Source organism: Rhinolophus hipposideros (genome assembly GCF_964194185.1).
Source record: "Rhinolophus hipposideros genome assembly, chromosome: 20".
NCBI classification, from domain to species: Eukaryota; Metazoa; Chordata; class Mammalia; order Chiroptera; family Rhinolophidae; genus Rhinolophus; species Rhinolophus hipposideros.
The window spans coordinates 25071539-25095872 of NC_138066.1; the positions used below are offsets into that span (position 1 = coordinate 25071539).

Here is a 24334-nt window from a genome sequence, read left to right on the forward strand (position 1 = left end):
CCAAACAAATGGAATATTATTGGGCAATAAAAAAGCTATCATGCCACAAAAACACATGAAGGAAACTAAAATGTACATTGCTAAGTTAAAGAAGCCAATCTGAAAAGGTTACCTACTGTATGATTCCAACTAAATGGAATTTTGGAAAAGGCAAAACTATGGAAACAGTAAAAAGATCAATGTCTGCTAGGGGCATGGGGAAGGGATGTAGAGATGAACAGGTGGAGCACAGGGTATCTTTAGGGCAGTGCTATTCTGTATAATATTCTAATGATGGATATGTGTCATTACAGATTTGTCAAAACCCATAGAATATACAACACAAACAGTGATCCCTTTAATTAATAATGTATCAATATTGGTTCATCAATTGTAAGAAATATACCATACTAATAAAAGATATTAATACTAGGGGAAACAGTGCGTGTCTGTACTTTCCTTCAATTTTTCTATAAACCTAAAACTGCTTTAGAAAATAAAGTCTATTAATTAAAAAATAAAGCTAATCAATAAGCTTCTTACCAGGTCTAATGAAGACATTTTCCACAGACAACATTGCTGCTATTGGAAGTAATAGATCTTCACAGTCCAGAGAAGCAGCCTTTATTACTGCACATGTCAGATGTGGAGGGAGAGGGAATTCCACCATTGACAAACCCAGTCTGGTCACATGGCCGCTCCTTAATAGAAAGAAAAGGTTCTTAAGTCTTTCTACCTTAGGAGAGTACAAATGAAATGTTCATCATTCACAATAAATCCGACATAATTTAGATTACCTTAAATCACCTCCAGAAATTCAATTCAATATAGTAAACATGATACACTGTGGTCATTGATAAGAGAAATATAAAGATGATAGATTCCCTGCTGTTAAGGGCCAATACATCAAAAAAAACACTAAACGATGATGCAGAATAAAGTGGTATAATAAAAGACACAAAATGTTATAGAAACATAGAGTGTCCTTGAAGAAATGAGAGAATGATAATTACTAGATCTTTCCCCATTACACAATCATGAGAGACAAGGATTCTGGTTCTATCATTTTGATGCACCCAGCATAATGCCTGGCACTGAAACGGTACTCAGAAATTACTTGTCAAATAACACCAATATCAAACAAAAATAATTTTATGGTATAATTTTTAAATTCAGAATCGAAGTGAAGAAAGACTGAAGACAACTTCTAATTTCAGCTAAAACAATCCTTTCAATTCAAAGAAATCATTTTCTACTTATACAGGAAAGTATTAAGAACCCATTTTAAAAAGAGATTAACATCTGCTGTGGTCAGGTTTTGGGGGGGTTTATATGTTTGTTTGTTTTTACCTGTCAATAGCATCACACTGGTAAAGTTGCTTAAGAGCTTCCAAAATAAGTCTCTCATTAGGTGGATCCAAATAGGGAAACCTGTGTTAAATGAGATATAAAATGAGTTTCCATTCCTTGAATATGGTAAGATTTTATATAGACTTGAAAATTTCTTTAAAAGGTTTTACTTGTCCTATTTTTCTAGCTTTGTTTTTCTTTTTTTAGTTTTAAGCATTCTATGATCATGATTAGCATTCAGCAAAGGAAAAATAACTTTTTCTGAATTACACTCTTCTATTAATTCAAGAAGCAATTCTTTTGGCTTTCCCTTAGCTGGAATACTTTCATCATTCCTGTTTACTTACCTTAACCCTGCCCCATTCTTCATAGCCAGTGTCAACTCTACTCTGTTCTATAGTCCACAATTTTTATTACAATTTTATAAAACAGTGGAGAAAAATTAATTGCAAGTGGACAAAAATTACAAATTGCTTAACAGTACTTCAAAATAGCTTCTGATAAAATGGTAAGTATATTCAATTAATTTTACCATATTTGCTTTATGTATGTATGTATATGTACTTATTTTCTCCTGAACTATATGAAGGCAAGTTGAAAATATAATGCTAATTCACCCCAAAATACTTCAGCATGAATCCCCTGAAAATAAGGGCATTCTCTTACATAACCGCAATACCATTAATGAACATAGGATAATTAAAGCTATTCTTAAAGAGTAACGGAGCAGCATATAACCAAGCATGAATACACATACACACACACACACTTTTACATAAGAACAATTAATATTTTCTGCACTGTATTATTTTTTCCACTGTAGGTCTTGCGATGATAAATCATCTGCTCCAATTTTGTACCTTGAAAAAGGTCCAACAAAGGACAAAAGGTCCAATATCTTATTTTTAAAAAGTCCATTCCAAGATTAACAGCTCTATTTAAAAACAAATAAAGAAAAATCTCACAGACTGTTCCACAGTCAGCTTTCCTACAACTTGTACCAATAAGTCCTGGTCTCTTCTAGAGCAAGAGTTGGAAAACACTTTCTGTAAAAGGCCAGATAGCAAATACTTTGGTTTTGCAGACCATATGGTCTCTGTCACAATTACTCAACTCTGCTGATATAGCAAAAGCAGCCATACATGAATGGGCATGGCTATGTTCCAATAAAGTTTTATTTACAAAAATGGTCAGTGACCCAGAATCATAGTTTGTGACCCCTGCCCTACAGCAATGCCAAACTAGTCAGCTTCCTCTTCTATGTAAGAGCCCTTTCAGGTATGTGAAAACTACAATTATTTTTCTCCCTTGATTATACCAATTACCAATCTGCCAAGCACTCCTTGTATTATTTGGTCTCTCAGAGACCTACCATACCTAATTATTATCTTTTAGAAAAACTCTAGTGTCAAATTGCTCATAAAACATAATAATATCCAATACTGAACTCCAAATGTAGTGACCAACACAGAACAGGAATGCTATCATTCCCAGTCATCTGGACATTGCTGTCTATTAATATAACCAAAGTCTATGCCAGTGGGATTTTTTAAATTGTTTTTCAAACAGAATAATAATTGCAAACTCATATTAAGTTTGTGGTAATCTGATAATTTCAGATATTTTTCACATGAATTTCTTAATGTGCAACCAAAACACAGAATACAAAATGTATCCTTTCAGATCTTTACCTTGTTAATTTTTGCCCAAGGTTCTGGCCTGTTGAGATCATTCTAGATCTTGGTTTTAATCATCTACCAATGAGATATCCAGACATTTTTCCAGAAATCTGATAATCAGGACTTCAATATCTTTATTTAATATTTTCATTCAAAATGCTTATTAGGAAAGAGAAAAGTTCAGCATACTACCAGTAAAACCTCCATCTCGGCTACACTAAGCAATTAATCAATACTTTCTGGATTTGGCTATTTGGCAACTATATACTATTCAGCAGTACTGTCACCTCCTTATTCACAAAGATGTCAGATGTGATCTTGTTAAATATTGTGTTGAAAACAAGAGACATCAGGGTATTATTCAACAAATTCTTGTGATGTACGCATTGTGTAGATGGTCCTGTCTTGAAACTGAAAAGGAAGTGGTTTATAATGACACATTCTTTGTAAACCATTTTGATTCACACTGATTATTGTAAATCACCATGAAATTCTCTTAAACCATTTTCCAATAAACTATGCTAGAGTCTTCTAAGAATCAATGTCAAGCTTTCTGGGCAGTTGTTTCCAGAATCTGCCCTTTTTTTAAATGGAAAAATCAAGGCATTTGCATTTCTCACCATTTTCTACATAATTTCTCATGGACGAACCACAATACCTCTAACATGCAAATTCTTTTAGTACCATGAAAATAATGTTTAAAGCCTCAAGACAGACTCATTTATGGTCGTTAGGTTTTCTCTTATTATTTTCTAATCCATCTTCGTCATCAATTCCTCCTTATCTATACTTGTTCTTATCTTTCCAGTTTTAAAATCATTTGTAATGGAAGAGAAAGGGGAAGCAAAATAACTGAAAAGTTCCATTTTCTTTCTGTCATCTATGAATAGTATGCCATCTACTCCAAATACTGGTTCTATCTCACCTTATTCTACAAACATCTTAAAAAGAAAGGGAGAGAAGTCTGTTTCTTCTTTCTTCTACTTTGGGGACTTAGTATATTCTACGTCTTAAAACTCAAGATGGAAAAATAACTCAGTACAGATGATATTAAGTAATTATTGTTCCTATTTTTCTAATATATGTTTTTCTAATATATGTTTATTCTTGGTCATATGCTGTTCTGCTATCCTTAGTGAATATTACATTTAAATCCGAGTTCATCTGAAAGCTGTTTGGCCATTTAGATTTCTTTAAATGCCTCTGCTTTCTCACTGGTACCATTTATAATTAGAATTTCATGTATTACATGCTTTCCTCTTTCTAGGGCCTATATTCTCATTTTAAAAATCTCTAGTCTCATGATAGTATCCAAAAATTTTTTAATTGGCTTCCCAAGAGTATACAATACATATTTTAATGCATTTAATAATTATTTCCCCTCTTATTGTGAATTTAAAGAATGTGTGGTCACCTTTTCAAGTTCTTGACACTTTACATTCCCAGACAACTAAGACCAAAATTAAGAACAAGACATTACTTTCTTTCATTACTTCCTCTACCATGCATAATATGAAATTTCAAGCCCCTACAGTAATATTCTATACTGTACCAATGAATTATATATAGTTTAACATTTGACTAATTTAACAGTTGTTCTATTTTTTGCTTTGTGTGTCTGAATCTTAAACTACTACAGAGTATGGCTCTGTCTCTCACAGTGTGTGGTACAATGCTGGCCAAACAAAAGATGCTATTGAAAAAAACACTTTCGAGCTGGAATTAGGGTCACTATACACTTTTCATAATAGATAAACGGTGGTCACTAAATAATCCAAATAATAGAAACATGAAGCATACCATAAAGCCAAAGTTAAAATATGGGCAAGAGATCAAATTCCAATAAAGCAACGCAAAGAAGCCTTTTATCAGGGTTTAACTGAACCTTGAGATGTAGGAATGTCTGGGTCAAATACTTCAAAAGAAATTCTGAGAAATAACCTGGTTCCACCGTGACAAACTTTTCTTTTTTTCTCTTTAAAGTTGTCTACATACCTTATAACATCGTGTATGGCAAGGCACTTTAAGGTCAGAACTACAGATGTCAAACTAGTTCTCTTAATCTCAGGGATCACATGGTCAGGCATACACTGGTTCCAAAAATCTTTACTATAGATCCGAAAGCATTTTCCGGAGGAAGTCCTGCCAGCTCGGCCACTTCGCTGTAATGCCTCACTCCTTTAGAAGAAAAAAAACCACAAGTCCCTAAAATGTTCTGCCGGTTTCCTAAGTAATTAACTTCCCATTCCCGAACCAACTAGAAATTATGTAATCCACTATTCTTTAAACAAAGAGGCTTGACATGAAGACTTACTTTGAAATTGGAACCACCTCCAGGATGTCCAACCCTAATCTGGGATTGTGATTTAACTGCTTCACAAAGCCACCATCTACCACATATCTAAGGAAAATACAAACAGTTAAGTTTCTACACAATAAGGAAAGACTTGTTAATTTTCAACTACTTTGCGTTCTCCTTTCCCACCAAACTAACAACTACATGATGATTTTTACGTTAACTGTAAAACTTGAAAGTCAGGAAACTGGAGCCCTCACATTTCCTGGTAGAAATGTAAAATGGTTTAGCCAATGTGGAAAACGGTTTGGAGGTTCCTCAAAATAGCAAACATAGAATTACCATATAATCCGGAAATTCCATTCTCAAGTATACATACCCCAAACAACTGAAAAGAGTACTGAATAAATACTTGTAAACGTACGTTCATAATAGCACCACCAGCACTATGTGCACTAAGAGCCAAAAGGCAGAAACAACCTAAATGCTCATTACCCACTAAGGGATGAATGGATGAACAAATTATGGCATATGCATATAATGGAACATATACTATATTCTGAGTAACTGCTTAAAGGGTACAGGGTTTTATTTTGGGGTGATGAAAATATTTTAAAACTAGATAGAGGTGGTGGTTGTACAATGTTGTAAATGCACTCAATACTACCTAGCTGTTCACTGTTAAATTTTGTTATATGAATTTCTCCTCTGGAAAAAAAAAAAAATCAAACTTGAAATTCATCTCTAGACCATTCTAACAGGTTCAGAATTTAATTCCAGCCAGCTTTTAACAATGCCATTTTAAGCCAAATGGGGAACAAGTCAGGTAAAAAAACAAATAAGGAATAGCAGTAAGTCTACCACGCACTAAGGGAACATTCTGGAACACACTATTTAATAATTTTTGCTGGAAACAGAAATTGACTCAGGCAAGCTCTCCGCTAAGACTATAGTAAAACCATTATTTTTTAAAGAAAGGAGAATAAGAGTGGAAATTAAACTTCCTCTCAGATATGGGTGATCATTTTACCCAAAATATATAGGATTTGTGGGATTCAGCTCCAGCCTTCCAATGGCAGACAGATTTAGGTAAGGACATAAAATACTTTGGGTAAAAGATAAATATCCAAAAGGGATGTGGTTCAAGAGTCTGAAGAACTTCACATTAGCTATCAGTATAGATTTTAAATTTCCCAGTGCTTCTCGACTATATCTATTCAAAAATTTCGTGGCATTGTGGATTACATTAATAAATAAGAAACCTGCATCATTCATTTCACAAAAAGGCAAAAAGTGAAAAACAGTACTGCCCAATAAATACTTCAACATACAAGCTTACTCTACCAAGTGGAGCTGCCAGGTGAGAAAAGGGTTATCAGATCATTGTAGGTATACGCTAGTAATGAGAGGATAGAAAAACAAATTTGGCTTCCTATTTAGTGAAACCAATGAAGCATTATGTATAATCTTAAATTTGGGAAGAGAAAGCTACAAGTCACCAAGTACAAGTATTCAAAAGTGTGAACAAGAATATTATGTACACATCCTACTCCATCTCCTATTCATAGCAATCAATAATTACAAAAAATGGGGCTGGCCCGGTGGCTCAAGACGTTAGAGCTCCATGCGCCTAACTCCGAAGGCTGCTGGTTCGATTCCCACATGGGCCAGTGGGCTCTCAACCACAAGGTTGCCAGTTCAATTCCTTAAGTCCGGCAAAGGATGGTGGGCAGTGCTCCCTGCAACTAAAAAACGGCAACTGGACCTGGAGCTCAGCTGCGCCCTCCACAACTAAGACTGAAAGGACAACTTGAAGCTGAATGGCACCCTCCACACCTAAGATTGAAAGGACAACAACTTGACTTGGAAAAAAGGCCTGGAAGTACACACTGTTCCCCAATAAAGTCCTGTTCCCCTTCCCCAATAAAATCTTTAAAAAATAAATAAATAATTACAAAAAATGATAGGTGATTATAAGTTAAGCAGGTGAGAAGGGAATTAGTAGAGGGCATAGAGAAGCAAACACAATGTTTTATGATTCCCTAAGTGGCTTCCTTGGATTTAAAAGAAATATTAAAAGTTGTACCTGATTCCATCTATTGTCAAAGATGTTGCAGAAATATTGGTGGATATGACACATTTTCTAATTCCAGGTGGAGGTGGCAAAAATATTCTCCTCTGTTGATCTAAAATACATGCAAAGAGAAAATACTTATAACATGCATTTGTAAAACTCATTTTGAAAAACTCATTTCTTTTCATTAAAAGTTGTATTTTCTTCACCTCTTTAATTATCTTGAATTCAAAATATAATAGCAAAAACTATTTTTTCCTCACCTTTCACTGTTAAGATTTCTACATCCATGGAATGATTATTGTTGCTAAAATAAACCCTACAGCAGAGTCCTTTATGTAGGTCATAGCTCCTTTTGAGACTATTTTAAAACCGTGGACCTCTTCTCCATTAAAAGGCAGACGTACACTCAAAAAACTTTTTTTTTAAAACAATTTCAGGGAATTCAGGGACTCTCTGAAGCCCATCCATGGACTACAGATGAAGGACCTCTCTCTGCCTTAAAGACTGATTAGCAAAGTGGGTTTTCTTTTTTCTGTGTCTGCCTAACTCATGATTGATTACCTCTTTAAAGTAATCACTCATTTCCACTACCCACAATTCTAAAGGGTGGAGCCCAACAGCAATGCTTGTAGTATGGCACCTTGCTCCTCTGGCCATAATTCATGGCACCAAAGATAAACATCTCCCCCAAGCTGAGCCAATCGGATTCTCCAATGAATCTGGAATAAGGTCCAAGAGATGCTCAATTGTGATTAGGCTAGTCCCTCGCAAAGAGGAAAACTAAACTTGTGAACCACAGGGAAGTAAGTGACTAATGGACACGAAGGAGATAAAGCTAGTCTAAAGAAAGAAAAAAATGAATCGTTAATGAGAGTTGACGAGAGTATTTATGGGTTCCTGGCACTTCTGGGTGTAAAACAAGTAGAAGGATGGACTTAACTAGACTTTCTTCTCTCCTGCCAGTTACACAGAGAACAGGACAAGAGAGTTAAGAATATTTGTAAGGAAATAATTACAGTATGGGCGAAAGGATATAAGTGAAGGCTGGTAAAGGACAAATATCAGTGCATTTTGAAAACTGTTGAATTAGGAACAGTAGAGTGAGTTGGCAGAAACAGGAAGTAATCATTAGAAAGATGTTGAAAACTGAGACCAGAAATGATGGTAATGACAAAGTCTAAGAAGTAAGCTTTTGAATGAGTGGCTGAAATGGAATGAAGGAAAAGATCAAGTAAGCTAAAGAGGTCAAGGAACTTCCTTGGGTGAATCACCCATTGCCATGCTCTCCAAAAATTAGGAATAGTCATTCCAGAGAGTATACAAATCAATCGACTGGGGTATTAAAATAAATTATTAGCATTTCTGTGTATATTTTTCATAATATCCTTTTCAACTATTTATTTTACATGTGTTTACTATTGTACATTACATATTAGAACAGTAATACATATATATACTTTAAAAAGGAAAAATTTTAAATGTCTGGCTGCATTTGATTTCCACGAGATATACCCATATTTGTGTAGAAAATTCACTTTTCTACTTGAGCAACCTCAAGTTGTTTTCTTTTCAGCAGCCAAGAAAATCTTAACAAAACCTGTTTTCAAATAAAGTACAAAGCATGTTTTCAAATAAAATCCTAGAAAGAGCCATGTATTCTCAATACACAAAACAGACAAAAGTTGAACCATTATGAGAGAGAAAAGGAGTGACACAGATGAACAGCTTTAAAATCATGGAACTAGGCCAACCATCTCATTTTATACATGAGAAAACTAAAGCCCAGAGGTTAAATGGCTTGTCTATACAGACAGGAAAATTCCAAATCAAGTTGAAACTGTCATTGAAAAAAAAAATAATAAATTTTTTAAAAAGTTGAGTAATGCTGCTATTCTTCCACATCATTCCACAGTTAACTTCACAAATAAAAAAGTACTAAAAAGGCAGTTTATAAAAGATACCTGAAGAGAAGTTGTGATATAAATATAAAAATAATTCCAAAAAGATCTATTTCTTTCAGGTTTGATTAATCTGGTAAAAAACATTAAGTGTTAAAAATTACTTAAGTAGTTCTTAGGTTTAGGTAGCTCCTATCTTCTAGATGGTTCAAAGGAGTTACATACTACTTTGCAGTTCAAATTATGTTTACACATTTATTTATTGTCTATTTATTCTACTACAATGTAGCTCTATGAGAATAAAAACACTTTTTATATAAGACATATTCCCAGTATCTATTGCTGGACCATAGAAAGTGCTCAATAAACTTGAATAAACTGATAAACTAAAAATGCATTCTTAAAGATCTTTCTACTTTTAAAATCCTACATTACCCTAAAATTTTACATATGCTAGAAATGTCCTTTCTGAACGTTTATCTGTAATCAATTGTTTTTCAATCAACCCATTTCTAAAACTACCTAATTTGTTGTAGTCTTCTCTTTAAGCAAAATTTCTCTTTCACTTTCCATTTTGTTCACTATAATCAATTAAACAGTCCTGAAACTGCTATTTTGACAGGACTTGTGTTTGTTTCACATTTACATTTATCCATATACTTTAACAACATATTCCAGAAGTATAAGCAAATGCCAGTTATGTTTGTTTATAAAAGTTTGGAAAAAGTTAAATCCATATTATCTTAAAGCATGTTCTCACTCTCTCTCTCCAAGAAGGAAAGGGGAAATTGAAAGCTTTCATTGAGATGTAGTAATTCTCCTGATGACTTCCATTCTCTGAATTTCCTACCTACGAAAGATTCTGATATACCTTACCCCGTCTATCCCAGTACCTAATAAGATACTTGGATATTATTAACAGAGGGTGGAAAATGGGCAAAGAGGCAGAAAGATGTTCCAAAATCTAGCAAGAAATCAGGACATTGAGGACAGACTACTCAACACTCTTAATGGAATAATGCTTTGTGCTCGCTTCGGCAGCACATATACTAAAATGGAATAATGCTCCTAAGATATATGTATATGACATATCATATGCAAAGGCCAACTGAAACTTCTCATAGAATTTCTTGTCCCAAATTTCCCGCAAAAAGATCCCAAAGCATAAATATGTCTGAGAGAGAAAGAGAGAGAGAGACAGAGAGAGAGAGAGAGAGAGAGAGAAAGAGAGAGAGAGAGAGAGAGAATAAAATGAACATTACTTAAGGCAATAAATAGAAACTGTCAATCAAAGGGGGAAAAATGACAATTCTGGAGCAGAATAAAGAGATAAAACGCTGCTCAGCTCAAATTCTATCCCTGCCCCACAAGTCATTTTTGAGTGAGTCCAAAATATCTTAAGAATTCTCACTAACACAGCTGAAAATCAGATTCCTGACACAGAGAAAAGGTTTGAGATAATCAGTAAATTCAGTTGGAAAAAAGATAAAGTAACTAGAAGGAAGCTAAAAAATATGGAAGACAGGCAATCAACATAAGAATAATTGGTACCTCTGATATAGAGAAACCAATAAATAGACAAAAGTTATATTCAAAGACATAACACAAGAAAATTTCGCTGAAATAAAGAATTGAATTTGCAGATCAAAAGAGCACATCAAAAAAGTTCATCTTGTTTGTGGTTGTGTTTACACAGGCATGTACATTTGTCAAAACTCATTGAACTGTAATATTTAAAATAGGCATAGTTTATCGTATGTAAATTATACCTCAATAAAGTTGGTTGATTTTTTTAAAAGAGCACATCAAATTCCAGGAAACGTTAACGTAAAACACTCAACACCAAAAAATATCCTAATTAAAACTATTGAACTTTAAGGATAAAAATAGAAATTTTCAGGCAATCAGACAGAAAAAGCAAATCACTTACAAGGAGGGAAAAAAAATCAGGCTGGCCTCAGACTTCTCCGCAGCAACATTCAATGCCAGAAGACAACTGGACAACGTCTACCAAGTTCTAAGAAAAAGAAAGTGTGACCCAAGAACATAAAACCCAGCCAAGATGTAGTTCAAGTATAAAGGCAAAAGCCAGACATTCTCAAACATAAAAGAGCAACAAAAGTAACACTCAAGAGCCCTTCTAAAAAAACAAGTTAAAATCCACCCTTATCTAAAATTAACCAAAAGTAACATAGGAATGGACAAACCATGGTTTAAAAACAAAAATGATGGTAAACACTGAATATATCTGAATAAAGATAACTAACAAAAATCAAGAGAGGATATATATAGAAGAGGAAAAGTACTTAAGTCCTCATCTTTCAAATCAGACAGTCAACAGGTAAGATCTCCAATCAAATATGGTCTAAAAAGAAGATATTCTTTTTAAACTTTAAAGCAATCTTTTATAAAATATTATCTCATGTGGTAAAGATTTACTTGAAGTTTAACAATTCCTTCAAGTAAAATTAAATAACTTTTAAAAAAGCAATAGTATAATCTCATTTTTAAAAAGCATTTCTATCAACCTACCTATTTATTTATCCTTCTATATGTACACACACACACACACACACACACACACACACACACACACACCTCTGAATAATGGTTTCCTAACATTAAAGATGGTATGTCTAGATGGAGGAATTTGAGGTGATTTCTTTACTTTTACCTTTGTAATTTTGTACACTGCCTGAATTCTTTAAAATGAAACTATCGTTCTTCCTCAATTGCGTAGTATTTCTTTAAAGAAAACTGGAGCAAAAACTAACCAGTGTGTTAATTCTGCATAGTGCGAAACTGTTTTTTGGACTTTTCTGTACTTTTAAAATTCCCACAAAGGGCAAAAAAGCAAAACATAAAAGAGCATATATAACATATTCCCATTTTTATTTAAAAAACTAAACAATAAAAATATATTTAAATGTATAAAGTTCAGAACGATATACCTTGAAACGTTAATAGTGATTATCACTTAACCATGTTGGTGGGATCTGAGTTTATTTTCCTTACTTTGCTGATTTTTTATTTTTTTTTTAGGATGTATTTCTTTATAAGACAAAAAAATTTTTTTCCTGTTTTGGGGGACTCCACATAAAGCAAAAACTGTGATGTGAAGCTCATTAGCCTTATTTCCCCCACACCTTTAATCTTAACATTTAAGGAAACTATTGTAGACAAAGTCAACCTGTAGGTACTTGCCATATGTAATGTCTTTGCTTTGCAGGAAGAAGAAAGTAAACTATTTGGGAATTTTTGCAATAATCTAAATGAGCAGTTCTTCCTCTTTTAAAATGTTGTACACTAATTCACGGTAAAACTCCTTTCCTTTTTTTCATGTATTCTGGAAACACATATACTGTTTTATCACCCACTACTGAATAAATAACCAATTACCAAATACAGATTTGCCATGTGACCTCAGGAGCATCACTTAGCCTCTATCTGTAAAATAAAGAAGTCTGATTATGCAAAAACATATATGGGTATATGTGCTTTTCTAGAGAAAGACAACATGACTTTCATTACCTTTTTCAAAGAATCTGAGACTCTACCTTCCAAAAGAGGCTAAGAAGCACTGAATTAGATAATTATTTTCTAAAATTGTCTAATTCCATGAGAATATTTGTCACTTAAGTGGTAACAGGCATATTTCGGTTCATAAATTTTGTGGGGTTCAGCTTTTCCTATGTAGGAAAAACCTAAAGGACAGTAATACCTTGAGCCAAAGGAGGAAGTCCGAAAAGCAAAAAGGTTTGAGAGAAATAAGAATGAGCTTCTAGATACAGCGTTTGATGCAAGACATTAACAGAATGTCCAGCGGAAAGTAAAAAAGTCCGGAACTCAGTTTAACAATTACTTCATCCGGACTTGTCAACATATTGTACTTGCCCTCAAGAAGGTCACAATTCATAGAGGATGAGACAACCATAACACGAGCTAGAATGTATTAAGTGCCACAAGAAGTACAGCAAAACACAGTGAGGTTCAAGTGAAGAAAAGATCAAAGCCAGTTGTAAGGAAGGAAATCGGGAAAGGTTTTTAAGGAGTTGGTGAAAAAAAATAGCAGGATTTCAGCCAGTGAGAGGGAGAATAAAAGGGAAAGGAGGAGTTCAAGTTAAGGAAATAGCAAACACAGTTACAAAAAAAAGATGTGGGAGGAAAAGGAATAAAAAAAATCACCAACATTTCAAGCTTGAAAGAAATGTTGATGACAAAGGGTGGGGGTTGAAGGAGTTCAGCCGGGGAGGGGGAGTAGGATCACGTAACCTTGGCAGTAGAGAGGATACCATAGTACCTCTTCACATGTGACAGATGAAAATTTTTTGTAAATTAAGGACACATTTTAAGATGTCTCTTTAAACAGTCACCCACCCTGATGACTAGCCCCAAAATAAGAACAAATATAAAATATCCACCTCCTAATTTTTACCTACTCACTAAGCCTAGATATGGGTCATTCGTGAACTCCCCTCACTACAGGCTACAAGCAGGAAACCCTTCTTCCCTCTCCTCATTACCAGGTGCAAGTTTTCTATACCTGAAGCATAATAGGAAATAAAAAAAAGAACATTAAAATCGTGTCTCTGCCCACCACCCAAAGTAGCAATAATAAAGTAAATGCTGTATTGTGTGAACCAGGCTTTAAAAAGAAAGCCTAAGGTCCCAGGAACCTGACACAGTGCTTCACCTAATTCCACCTCACCCATGACTCAGGACCTCATTGGCTCCATCTGTATGCCTCTCTCTCTGCACTGGTATAAACTGCTACAATAAACATTATTATGCTCAGAATACATCACCAGTAGCTCACCCACACAGTGCCCTCAAATAAAACCTTCAGTAATGGCTCTACTCATTCCCAGTCCCACATCTTTCCTATTTACACATGTGCGCCATCACAGAAAATCACATACACTGGGAATTCAGGCTAAAAGCAGGCTGAAGTCATGCTGGAAGGATAATGAATGCCAAGTTATTAAGTTGGCATTTTAATTCAGTAAATAAGGAACAGCTAAAGGTACCCAACAGGAGACTGACACAATCAGAGCTGGGCTTTTGGAAGATTATGTAGAATGGTAAATAAAATCAGGGAAAAAACGCTAGCAGACTATGTTAACAATTGAGGAAAGCAAACTGAGGATATCAAATCTAACAATGATAATGAAAAAAGAAAAAGAATGAATGACCTGGATAGGATGAGGGTAAAAGAAAACCTGTAAGAGTTGCCACTTGTTTGGATTGAATTATCTAGGGTGATATGATTGATGCACACACCAAAAAGCCTTCTGAGGAATCCCAGGAGGTCTAGACCACAAGAGTCTGAACTAAAGACGGCTTTCAGGAATCATCCAGAGAAGTGACAGGTGAGTACTAGGAGACAACTTCACCAAAAAAAGAGAATTCTAAGAAAACAGCAAGCTAAGAATGAAACATTAGGAAAAAGTCACATTTAGAAGGGAACTAAGGCTGGGGAGGGTGGGAAGACAGAAGCCTCAGAGAAAGAATGGTCAGGAGAACAAGATAATTAAATAGTATCCCAGAAGACGGCATTTCAAGAAGGAGACTTATCATTACCACAAAATCAAAATACAAACTAATGGATTAAAAAAGCCATGAGTTTTGAGAAATAGGTTACTAGCAACCTTTAATAGCATAAAAACTGGATTTCAGGATGTTAAACAAGAAGCAAAAGCACATACAAAACATTATTTTCAATGTGGCAGTAAGAAGAATGAAATTTTTACTTTATGTAGAAAAAAATATATACTATGTTTCCCTAAAAATAAGACCGGATCTTATATTAATTTTTGTTCCATTAGGGCTTATTTTCAGGGGATGCCTTATTTTTTTCATGTACAACAATCTACATTTCTTCAATTAGTCATGTCATCTTCTTCTGGAACATCATCATAACATACTAAATGTGTCCGTCTGGCTGAGATCTTAACTGGGGTTTATTTTCCAAGTAGATCTTATTTTCGGGGAAACATCATTCTTGAAAAGTAGACTGATGGGTGGTAACTACCGTGTGTCCCCAAAAATAAGAAAATACCTGGAAAATAAGCCCTAGCATGCTTTTTCAGGATGACATCCCCTGAATATAAGCCCTAATGCGTCTTTTGGAGCAACAATTAATATAAAACCCAGTTTTATTTTTGGGGAAATACAATAGTTAATGGGTAATAACAAAGCCACTGTAATAGTTTTGAATTACCTTATCAGTTACAAAGTAAATTATAAGAATGGATCAAATCCCCAGAAAAACAATGAGAACCTTAAATAACTAAGAATTCCCTTCAAGATGTAAAAATCTAAAAATAGATTTCAATATTGAGAGCAACGGCCTAAAATGACAAAAGAGATTTCCAAAATAGTATGTGGTGTATGGTTATTTAACCAACATATACATTCTTGAACTTTTTTTGTTAATATAAGGATAAGAACTCAACAAAACAAAAATATACATAAAATATAAAAACATTTAAATGCTTTTTACATTATATTAAATGTGAATCCCAGTCAAACTCTAAATAGGAAGCTACGGTTAATTTTCCCCTTAGTTTTACAAATCAAAATCCATAATGAAACAGTTTTACAAAACAAACACTAAACCTCATTAACAACATTTATTATGAACAAATATCAGAACAATAAGAATTTGTACATCTCTCTGAATTTACAAAAGAATAACATCATTCTTCAAAAGTAGACTAATGGGTGGTCACTTAAAAAAAAAAATCTACTCTCAGATATACCTGAATATGTATGATTTCTAGAAATTCTGTGGCCGTGGCAAATAATGTTTGACTTATGGTACTATCAAGAAATTACAGGGCCAGCCAGTTGCTCAGTTGGTTAGAGCGCGGTGCTCTTAACAACAACATTGCTGGTTCTATCCCCACATGGGCCACTGTGAGCTGCGCCCTCCACAGCTAGATTGAAACAACTACTTGATTTGGAGCTGATAGGTCCTGGAAAAACACACACTTAAAAAAAAAAAATTACAGTCCTCATGTCAAAAATTTACCTTAATGTTCATTTTCTTAACCTTCTGTTTTGTGACCTGGGTGTTGATTACAAAAGTGAGTTCAGTTTGTGAAAACCATTGACCTAAACACTTAGGATCTGTGTACTTTTCTGTACATATGTGATTATTCAATAAAAAGTTTCTAAAATATCAAGTCAATTTTTGTATTCAAGTGAGGAATTACCTGTTGTCATAGATCCGTAACACGGCAATATTAACAAGCCATCTAGAGTGGTATCTTGAACATCATAATCATAATCAACAGACTCTGCCATCTGGAAAAGTAACTCACAACTTTTTTCGATTTCAAACTGACCTGAAGGGGGGTGGAGGGATGAAGATAACATCAGCAAAATTAATTTAAGAATGAAACAAAGCCTTCTAGATTAAAATCATTTTTGCATAATAGTTATTTTAAATCTCTGATTTGATCTAAAAGAGATGAACACATAAGTTGTACCAAATCTCAACAATGAAAAATGGAAGAGCCAATTTCCAAGGAATTTAAATCTCTACAGGAATAAAAACTGTTTATAATATTCAAGTCCTTCATCTTGTTCTCATGGTATTTGAGGAAGACTCAGTAATCATGAACATAGCTCAGGAAATACTGTATTTAGGTGCATTTGAAAATACTTAAGCTTTTGAAAATGCAGAGATTGTTACAATGTCTCACTTCTAACATTAGTACAAAGCAGAGTAGGAGGTGAGTGGTGAAATGACTCATTTCCATTAGTAGGATGCTGCTACTTGAAGAACCACGTTAATTTGGGATTTAACTAATCTACTTTTGACCTCCAAAAAAAGGTTCGTTTATGAGACATGGATTCCACACCTTATGTACTATCATACAGTACCATCCCACCACTCAAAGAAGAAAGGAGTTGGTAGGATTTCTTTTGACATAGCAGTATTAATTACTCAGATCCAGAACTTTTTAGTGTGGTAACACCTCTATGTAAGATAGACTAATAAAAATATTAACACTTTAACATTTACTATCTTTCTACTAAAAGGCCACTGTGTTTTACATGTTTACTAATGAGACCAACGTTTTTAATGGCAGTGCAGAATTATATTACATATTTTAGATTTTATATAACATATAAAAACTATTTAGATTATCATAAAAAGCTAGAGCAACATGAGTAGAACCCAGATTTCCCAACAAAGACAATATTCTATCATGGTGCTATATCCCTTCTTATAAGCGGTAAATTTAAACCTGATACTGAATGCTCACCAGTCAAAAAAACCAAGATGTCTCCAGCCATTTCATTCAAATGGATATCCATGGTCACTTTCACAATCTAAAGCAAGAAACACAAGCATAATATGCTAGTAGAAATACAGTCCTCCCTCCCCACCTACCCTTGTTCCACTGAAAAATTAAATTTGGTTCTCAAAAGTTCTAGGACCTATGAGGGCTGCCATTAAAATAACAGGGAACAAATGAATTATCAAACTACTCAATCAATTAGAATCAGATATAAAAAAAGACAAAAAAGGATGCCATATAATACCGCTTGAATATATGCAGTATTTTCTCTGTCCCGTGGCCCAATCAAATTGCAGAATTTTTCTCTGACTGGATAGAGCCTTCCAGGTATATCAAATATTGGACAATTTCCAAAGAATGCAGAGAGCTTGGCTAATTCCATAGTTGCTGACATCACCACGACCTTTAAATGTTCCTTCCTGTTAGGAGATTTCTCCTGAAATAGCTTCTTCAATAAACCAAATAAGATGTCCTGAAAGAAAAGTAAATTTCTAATAAGTCACAAGTGTACCTAAAAACAAAGTTATTTTAAATATTTTCCTTTCCTAACCAAAGATTCCTATTGCAATAGATTAAAACGTAAGTAAGAGGAGGCAATTCTCTATACAGTAAAAAGTTACCCTAATATAAACTGTCTAATAAATAACCAATATATTAAAATACTCACTGTAGTTAGAGTTCTCTCATGGGCTTCATCCAAAATAATGACACTGAACTTGGTAAGATTTGGATCTCCCAGAATATGTTTCAATAAACATCCATCAGTCATATATTTGATTGCTGTTTCCTAATGTTCAAACAACAGTGCAGCAACTTATATACATACATACAGTATTACAGAAATTCACACCTACTTCGCAAACTAAATTTTCCCCCAAAATGTACAGATATTAGGTGATCAAATTAATCTGACTCAATAAAATAGTACATAAAATCGTCTAATAACAAGGATGACAAATTATGAAACTTGTGATCTATACAGAGACAGGAATAAAGAACTAAGGTAGATGTTCTGAGATAAAGCAAAATAAGTGACCAATAAGGAAACACAATGAAGTCAGTGAAAAGTGGTAAGGTAATGTAATGGTTTCAGGTGAGTAAGTCGTGGGAAACAGCAATGAAATGGGATTCATCGCCCTATCTCAACCACTATTTTAGAGAATTCGGGAGAAAAGGTACAGGAAATGGTTAAATATACAATTTCTTCTCATCTCTTCTTCCCTGCTCATTCTTCTATTAAAAAAATAGTGTCTGTGGACTAGCATTAAAATAAGATGAGAATAAGGACCAAAGACTAGAAGTTAATAGTAGTGAAATCCATAAAACTGAAGAAAAAGAACCATAGCAGTGACCACTAGAAAGACAACGATAGTTTGTGGGGAGTCATTCTTGACTTCCAAAAACTATGGCTACAATTGATGGCCATTGCTATTAGGGACCATATGTAAGTCAGGGAACATTTAGTATCTGGTTTAAGATTAAGAAATCCTGAGATAATGTAAATTGTAAATATAAACTACTAAAAAAAAATTATAAACTTGTTAGTGCCACGAATATAGAAGATGCCCAATATACAATACTTTCTTATAGACTTTGTTAATTGAGTTGTCTGTTTTCCACTGACTTCAAGAATATAAACACACAACATGGATGAACCTTGAAAATATGCTAAGTGAAATAAGCCAAAGGACAAAACATTGTATGATTCCACTTATATAAGACAGGCAAATGCACAGAGACAGAAAGTATAAGTTACCAGGGGCTCAGGAGAAGAGAGAAAGGGGAGTTACTGTTTAACAGATACAGAGTTTGTTTGGGATGATGAAAAAGTTTTGAAACTAGATAGTGGTGGTGGTTACATACATTGTGAGTGTACTTAATGCCACTGAATTGTACAGTTAAAATGGTAAATTTTCTGTTATGTATAGTTTACTACAATAAAAAGTTTAAAGAACACAAATGTAAGTTACATATAAAATCCTTACAGCTAAAAAAACATAAAATAAGAGAATCCTAAGAAAAATAAACATAACTGTCACTTATAAACCAATTGAGAAGGGAGAAAATGGGTTAAATATTAGACACTCCAGAGCTAAAGCATTAACTATGGGCAAGAAGAATTAATTCTAATCTGAGGCTTTGTTTTGTTAAAATGTAAATACAATTTCAAAGTTAAAATTTTTCATAATTTTCTCCACTCTTTCTATAAGTTTACAGTACTTAAACAAATACGAACAAAACTTTGGTACCTTAGAGCTGCAATCATCAAAACGAACTTGGTATCCTACTTTGGATCCCAAAGTGCATTTCATTTCTTCAGCAACTCTTTGAGCAACTGATATGGCAGCTACTTTTCGTGGTTGAGTCACACCGATCATACCATGCTGTGAAAACCCTACCAAAAGAGGTAAAAAATAAAATTAAAAAAAAAAAATCACAAAAATGTTAACAGCTGCTTCCTATTAGACCTAAATTGTATCCAGTTAATCAATACAAACTGTTCCATTGTTTCCAAAAGAAAACTGCAAATTAACAACATTCTGTATTATATTTGTATCAGGCATTTTTTTTTTTACCATTTTAAATATCTTTGAAAGGGAGATGCCTCTTACAATTGATGACATTTTTTCTTTATTAATACTATATAAAATAGTGGTATGTCTTAATAGACGGCTTCTTAAGTTTGATGCATTAGAGTAAGTTAATATAAAGCAAAATATTTTTGTTATTTTTAAATGAATAATATCTGATATAATTTTGTTCTATACCAACTACAATAAAAAGTTTTACTATAATGAAGCAAAAGACTCTTTAAAGGTAATTTGTTAGCTGGCTTGGTGTTAGCAGAGTCAGGGAATAAATATTTACCTGATAACATTCTGGAGAAAGAACCAAGAAATAGTAATGTCAGCAACAGATATCAATATATCCCTTCCCTCTGAAAATTATTTCAATACCCAATGTTTAATAGTCTACAGCAAAACAACTTTATTTCACAGCAGAGAATCAATATCTACCTATAATTCTATTTTGAATTATTGCGGTAACTAAAATGGGAAAAATGCCATCTCAACTAATTCTTGAATCTGAAATAAAACCACAAAAAGCAGGGAAGATGTACAGAGAGTATGTCAAAAGAAGAATTAGGACTGTAAAACAAATAGTGGGCATTTGTGCAATACAGAAGTCCTACAGTCTATAAGGGGATATTTTTTTAAATACTCCTAATATTATCCCAGAATAAAATTACCTGCTTCATATAGATATTTTGGAAGTTGAGTTGTTTTACCACTTCCTGTATTTCCAGTAACAATAAGGAATGAATTGTCCCTCACAGCTTGAATAAGCTTTTTTCTTTGTTTTTGAATAGGAAAAGTTGGAGTAGTTCCTCCTTCCTGTGATGTGCATCCTTTCTCTTCTGTAATAATAGAAAAAAAAATTGTGCAATTTAAAGGTCTGTAAAGATATCTCTGACTCAATTTTCCAGAACTGAAAAGAGAAATACAAAAGAATTTTAGGGCTGGAAGAGATCAATCCATGATTTCTCAATTAAATCACCTATGTCCAATTTTTAAGTGAGGGTTTACAAACACAGAACAACTTTTTAGTGAAATCTAACAACTTGAGCATTTGCTAATGCGACTCAAAAGTACTTAACAAAGTAAGCCTAGCACAGGCAATGTATATGCAAGCCTACCTATATAGCAGCACAAAACCCAATTTTATGAAACAATAGACCAGAAACTGCAACACAGCAGAAAATTCTCAGCTGAATTAAAAGCCACCTGTGTTTGCTTCTAATTCATGGTTCAAGTTAGGTCCCTGTTCAGAGTGACTGATATCCCAGAAGGCCAAGTGGTGCGTAACCATGGAAACTGGCTCCTGGAAACTGGCTCCCTCTATACCGTACCCAAAGGCAGGCTGGCGGCCCGACGAGGGAGGGAGGGGGAAGGATGGGTAGAGAACAAAGGCTTTAAGAGCCTGTTTAACAGCAGAGCGCGTCTCGACGTTGGGGTTCACTTTTCTGTCCCCCAATAGGGTTCTCACCCAACTTGGGTCTGGGACCGCCCCCCTCTAGACCAAAGTGTTCATTGGACGCAAAGTTCGCCTCTGGCTTGGAGGACAAGGAGAACGCTCCGGCCTCTTTCGCACTCTTCTCTGCATGCCCAAGACAGACTTTTATCCCCCCAAAACCTCCATGCCTTAACTCTCGCTGGCCTCCGTAGCGTCCCGCGGAACGCACCTCTATCAGCGATGGGAACAGCCGAAGGCCGCTCTTCCGGGGGGTCTCTTGACCGCTCACCGTCCTCCTGCCGCCTTGGCGCCCTGCCCGCGACGGCGGGAAACCGGGACATAGACCTGGCCCGGAGCGGAGGTGAGCACGTCCACCGATCCGGGGAGATGGGAGGGGAAAGGCGAAGACGCGTCCTGATGACGTCGAGCTATTTACTTCCGCGCGTGCGACTCAAAACGAGGGATGGAGGAGCTGTTTGATGACGCGTCGCGTGGCGGCCGGAAAGCTCCGCACCCTCGCTACGTGGCGGGGCCAAGAGCCCAGGACCCACCCCGGAGAGTTTCCAGCCCTTTGCGGGTGTACGCTGAGGCTCGTTTGATGAAACCATCCTCAGGGTCCGGAAGAACCTCCTCCTGTTTTCTCCTCTTGTGCGCAAAAGAGCCATGCGACACGCCTTTTCTTAATGCACAGTGGTCACTGCACGCCTATTCTGCCTTCACACACCGAACGTAATGTGACCCTTTGCTAGGAGCTGGGACCTTCCTAGATGCGACGATTCACGATACACTCTCACCTTGCTCGTGCTGAAATAACCTGTTCAAGACACACAGCTACAGAGTTGCCGAACTTCTAGTTTTGTGGTGTCCAAAACTTAGGTCCCCTACGCTGTTCATTTCTTTCATTGGATCCTGTGTTTTAATTTATGTCCATGCTGATTGCCTTCCCACTTTCCCCAACTAGTCACGAGGGTGGGAACTTTAGAAAACCATACACTCGGAGCCCAGCAAAGTCAGTCAAAGTGGGCCGAGAACATTCGTTGGATTTGCTGGACGGATGAATGAAGGATTGGGCTCCAGAGGAATTAAGATCTCTTTCAATGGATGTGGATTTCTTGGAAACCACAGGAACTGAAAAGATAAATAGATACATGACGATCAGAGATGGGGCTACTTTTCAGAAACGGTATTTTGGGGAGCAGATCTTTCTGTTATAGAACTTTGCGGTTTTGTAAATAGTGTCAATATAACAAAATCAATGCAAGAAGATTGTTTCTTTGACATTTCTACTGTTAGAATTAAACACTGCCAAAGAAGACAACTCAAAATTGTCGTTTCACTATTAACTAAAGGCCACTATTCTATCTGACCAGGCTTCAAAAGATGTCATTGGACCCCCCAGATTTTTCTGTGCTCATTAAAAATGTACTTTAACCAACTCCTTTTAAAAGGGACTAATTATGTAATAACTATGTATGGTGTCAGGTGGGTACTAGACTTATGAGGGGATCACTTTGTAAGTTATATAAATGTCTAACCAGTATGCTGCACATTTGAAACCAAAATAATGAATGCTAACTAGTTGAAAAAGAAGTGTTTTTTCCCCTCTTCTTCCACCTCTCCCACCACCCCCCTGCACTCCGGTTCAAGCCATTGAATGCTAACTAGTTGAAAAAAAAGTGTTTTTTCCCCTCTTCTTCCACCTCCCCCACCACCCCCCTTGTCGCGCAGGGGACCCTGCTCGCTGCGCCATTTGTCGTGCAGGGACTCTGCTCCCACTCCCCGCCCAAGAACGCAGGACACGGTAAGGCCAAAAAGGAACACCCACGGAGCCATAGATAGGGGAGTCAAACCAATATATTCTCGCTGGCGGCTGGGCTGGAGACAGAGGAAGCAGGATCTACATAATCTGCCTAACAGCAGTCCGCTCTTGCCAGCCACCATCTTCTTGCTAGCCCCCATTCCTTTCCTGCTAGCGTAGCCACAGCCGTTATATTAGTGGCCAATGGCCTACGGGTTACAGCTGACGGCCAACTAGCCACAGCTGCTGGCATCTGATCACAGTTGATGGCCATTTACTACCCGAGCCAGCACCTTTCTATGTGAGGCCGAGAGCCTGGAAACTGCTTTTTGGGGTTTTGTCCCCACACCCCTGCACTCCGGTTCAAGCCATTGTTTCTCAGTCTAGTTATGTAGGACACAGCACCCTGGCCCATGCTGGTATTATGAGCCTTGCACTCCCCTCCGGCTGATGCAGTTGGTCGCTGGTTGTGGGTTGGCTGCTCACAGCAGCTCACGGCAGCTCTCGCCAGCTGCCGGCCATTCACACTGGATGCCGGCCACTCACGCTGGCTGCCAGTCACTCTTGCTAGCCACCTGCCACTCACACTGGCCACCTGCCACTCCTGGCAGCACATAGTAGCCTACCGCAGCACACAGCAGCTCACACCCACTTCCGGCTGCTCATGGCAGCCCAGGTCCAGGGAGCACTGTTGTTCACAATCTTGGCTGCAGAGGGTGCAGCTCACTGGCCCATGTGGGAATCGAACCGGTGACTTTGGCATTAGGAGCACCACACTCCAACGCCCTGAGCCACCGAGCGGGCCCCGAAAATTTTTTTATTTTTAAAAAAAGATCTTTGCAAAAACATATATAAATGAGCTGGTGGATGTTCCAATAAACTGTATTTACAAAAGTGTTTTTAAAATGTTTAACATCTCCTAAAATGCAAG

General features: G+C 35.9%; 1 protein-coding gene across 2 annotated transcripts in view; it reads right to left on the reverse strand.

Moving 5' to 3' along the window:
- The window catches only part of DHX40 (DEAH-box helicase 40), a 35755-nt gene extending 13731 nt beyond the window's left edge, over positions 1-22024 (reverse strand). Inside the window, exons 1-12 of one of the 2 annotated variants that reach the window (XM_081028997.1) lie at positions 21835-22024; positions 20842-21009; positions 19841-19986; positions 18259-18378; positions 17836-18063; positions 17556-17622; positions 16497-16628; positions 7391-7490; positions 5323-5409; positions 5004-5186; positions 1330-1410; positions 523-680 (exon numbers count right to left, since the gene is read on the reverse strand). In XM_081028997.1, coding sequence (XP_080885123.1) covers positions 523-680; positions 1330-1410; positions 5004-5186; positions 5323-5409; positions 7391-7490; positions 16497-16628; positions 17556-17622; positions 17836-18063; positions 18259-18378; positions 19841-19986; positions 20842-21009; positions 21835-21946 — 1582 coding nt within the window. In that variant the 5' untranslated portion in view covers positions 21947-22024. Of the gene's footprint in view, positions 1-522; positions 681-1329; positions 1411-5003; positions 5187-5322; positions 5437-7390; positions 7491-16496; positions 16629-17555; positions 17623-17835; positions 18064-18258; positions 18379-19840; positions 19987-20841; positions 21010-21834 lie in introns of both variants that reach the window. The other variant, XM_081028996.1, reaches the window with a different exon arrangement.
- Between the last annotated feature and the right edge of the window lie 2310 nt (positions 22025-24334).